At 27.4% G+C, this 2,450-nt stretch overlaps 1 protein-coding gene across 1 annotated transcript in view; it reads right to left on the bottom strand.

The window, feature by feature from the left end:
- LOC107616362 (probable amino acid permease 7) overlaps nucleotides 1,718-2,450 on the bottom strand; it is a 1,250-nt gene continuing 517 nt past the window's right edge. The window contains exon 3 of the mRNA XM_016318330.1: nucleotides 1,718-1,939. Within this exon, the coding sequence (XP_016173816.1) occupies nucleotides 1,842-1,939 (98 nt within the window). The 3' untranslated portion in view covers nucleotides 1,718-1,841. The remainder of the gene's footprint in view (nucleotides 1,940-2,450) is intronic.

The raw sequence follows: 2,450 nt of genomic DNA on the forward strand, positions 1-2,450 counted from the left end.
CAATATTTTCATAAGTTCTTTTAAAGTACTTCTGAATCCTAAGATTTGAAAATAAAAAACACAACTACATGAATTTTTTTTTTTAACAAAGATAAGAGACTCGAACCCGCAACCTCTTAGTTGAGTATAGGAAGATTATGCCATTTAAGTTATAATTCATTGGCCACAACTACATGAACTTGTCAACCTATTAAACATAAAGTGTTATCTTATAATTTTAAAAGTATAAATATCTTTCGAATAAGTATTATCAGTTTCATCCTTAGTGTTTTGTTATATTTCGGCTTATCAACAAGCACTTTTTAGTTGTGTCCATTTTGAGTTTGACGACCATAACAAATGCAATGAACAATAATGTATCTATCCCCCACATGTGCAATAACGATGACAAAACATGATTTGATGTATCTATCCCCATTACAAGGTGCATCCTAGTGACTTACACAGGATAGGACACAATATAAATACACATAAATTTTTAATTATATAAAATATTTAAAATATTTTTTATTTTAATAAATAATAATATATATTATTTTTAAGCTTATTTCAAAAATATATTTAGATATACATTTTTTTATTAAGTGGGTCTAAGTGTATATAATTTTTTTTTATTTTTTATTAAGATGATTAAGAACAAAAAATATACGTATCAAACAAATGTTGTATCTAAAATATATTTAACACGTAAATGCAGTTAGCAAAGTGCCATATTTCATAGATCATTGCAAGATGAACGAACTGGGAATATTGCAGGAACTAAATAGCTAGGGACCAGAGAAAAGGAAAAGGAGTTGTTTCTGCATGGAAACATTTGCATTAATTGCATGGCTTATCATCTATAGTTCTTAATATGCGTATAACAAAACAACGGCTCAAGTGCTCAACTATCTCGATTACCTATATCTATATGTCGAAATATTTACAAACAAATAGAAATTAATCACGGTCTTTGATTATGAATACCTCAATCTTTTTTAAGAAAAGTAAATGCAAACAAGTTTCGCAGTGTACTATAAAGCTACCAAAGAAAGTTAACAATAATAATGGTTTGTTCTATATATGAGAATTGAAAGACTTTGATATCGTTGGTTAATTACCTTACCTTATGGAAGGAAATGTTTTTGAAGCGCTTCCTTCTATTGTAAATCCTTAATTGTATTTCATTCTTGTAACAATGTGACAATTTCTAATCTTGGGATTTGATGACTAATCTATCTCTTAATTTGATTAGCCTCTTTCATCTTCCACTATCCCAAAATGTGAAGCTTCAGTCTCAACACACCGAATCAATTAAGTCCCTTTTGTCCTTGTGACGTTATTGGAAGGTATATTGCATTTGTCTTTGTTTTCTTGTTTCTATTTCCGTTTCGGAAATCAACCAAAAACAAAATACATACTTGTTGATGTTTATGCCCTCATTTTTACAAACAAGTACTCTAACCGTTAAAATCTCAGCGAATTTAGGAATAAAATGATTCACATCCGATCAATTGGAAATTGGGTTTTGACTTTTGAGTTGCGATGACTTGGAGTTTAGCCGGTCCGGTTCGATTTTCAAAAGCGTACGATTTTTTTGGATTTAGTTATGCTAGATTAGATTAAAGTGTGGCTAGTTTTTTTAGTTTGTTGTTGTAGGTGCTACATATTCATCGGAGAAATCAAAATTAATTAAGTATTGGGCACTATTACTAAAAACAAATTTAAATCAGATTAATTTTTTTTCTCACATATTTTTAGATAGATAATAATAATAATGAATACTATTTTCCTTTGTCAATAACACGCAGTAAAGAAAGCTTAACCACAAAAAAAAAAGAGAAGTAAATTTAGTGCGTAGCTTACTTGATGCTGTTAGAAGTTGTAATGATGTAAGCAATATTTGTGCCAAATAAGCCTCCATGAACCAGCACTCCACATATCTTTTCCTTTGTATCTCCTAATTAGTAATTAGTAATTGGTAATTAGTAATTACAATCAATCATAATATGCAATCTACAAAGTCAATGTTGTAGACAAACGATTGAGGCTACTAATAAAGTAATAAGTTCTTTCTAAACAATGTATGTTAATTAGTATGCCGAGGAAATTGGTAAAATAAGAAATTAGGAATCTAATTATCTTTGAATTAAGATCATAAAATTCATACATAAAATTATAAATTTAATGTGGTTAATTCTATTTTGTTACTTTACAATTTTTTTTACTTTGGATCATTTTTTTAGATGAATATTTCTATAAAGATATCTTCACATAAAAATAATATTGCAAATTGTTAGATAATTTAACATATTTTACTGAATCATCTAACAATTATAATATCATCTTTATATAAAATGTTTTTTATGAGAATATTCATATTCATTTTTTTTAATACAAGACATTCAAAATGTGTTAGTTATTGTATAGTTATTTTTATCAAAGTATTCATTTATGAAAAGTTTGTTTTA

Source organism: Arachis ipaensis, chromosome B01 (genome assembly GCF_000816755.2).
Source record: "Arachis ipaensis cultivar K30076 chromosome B01, Araip1.1, whole genome shotgun sequence".
In the NCBI taxonomy this organism is placed as follows: Eukaryota; Viridiplantae; Streptophyta; class Magnoliopsida; order Fabales; family Fabaceae; genus Arachis; species Arachis ipaensis.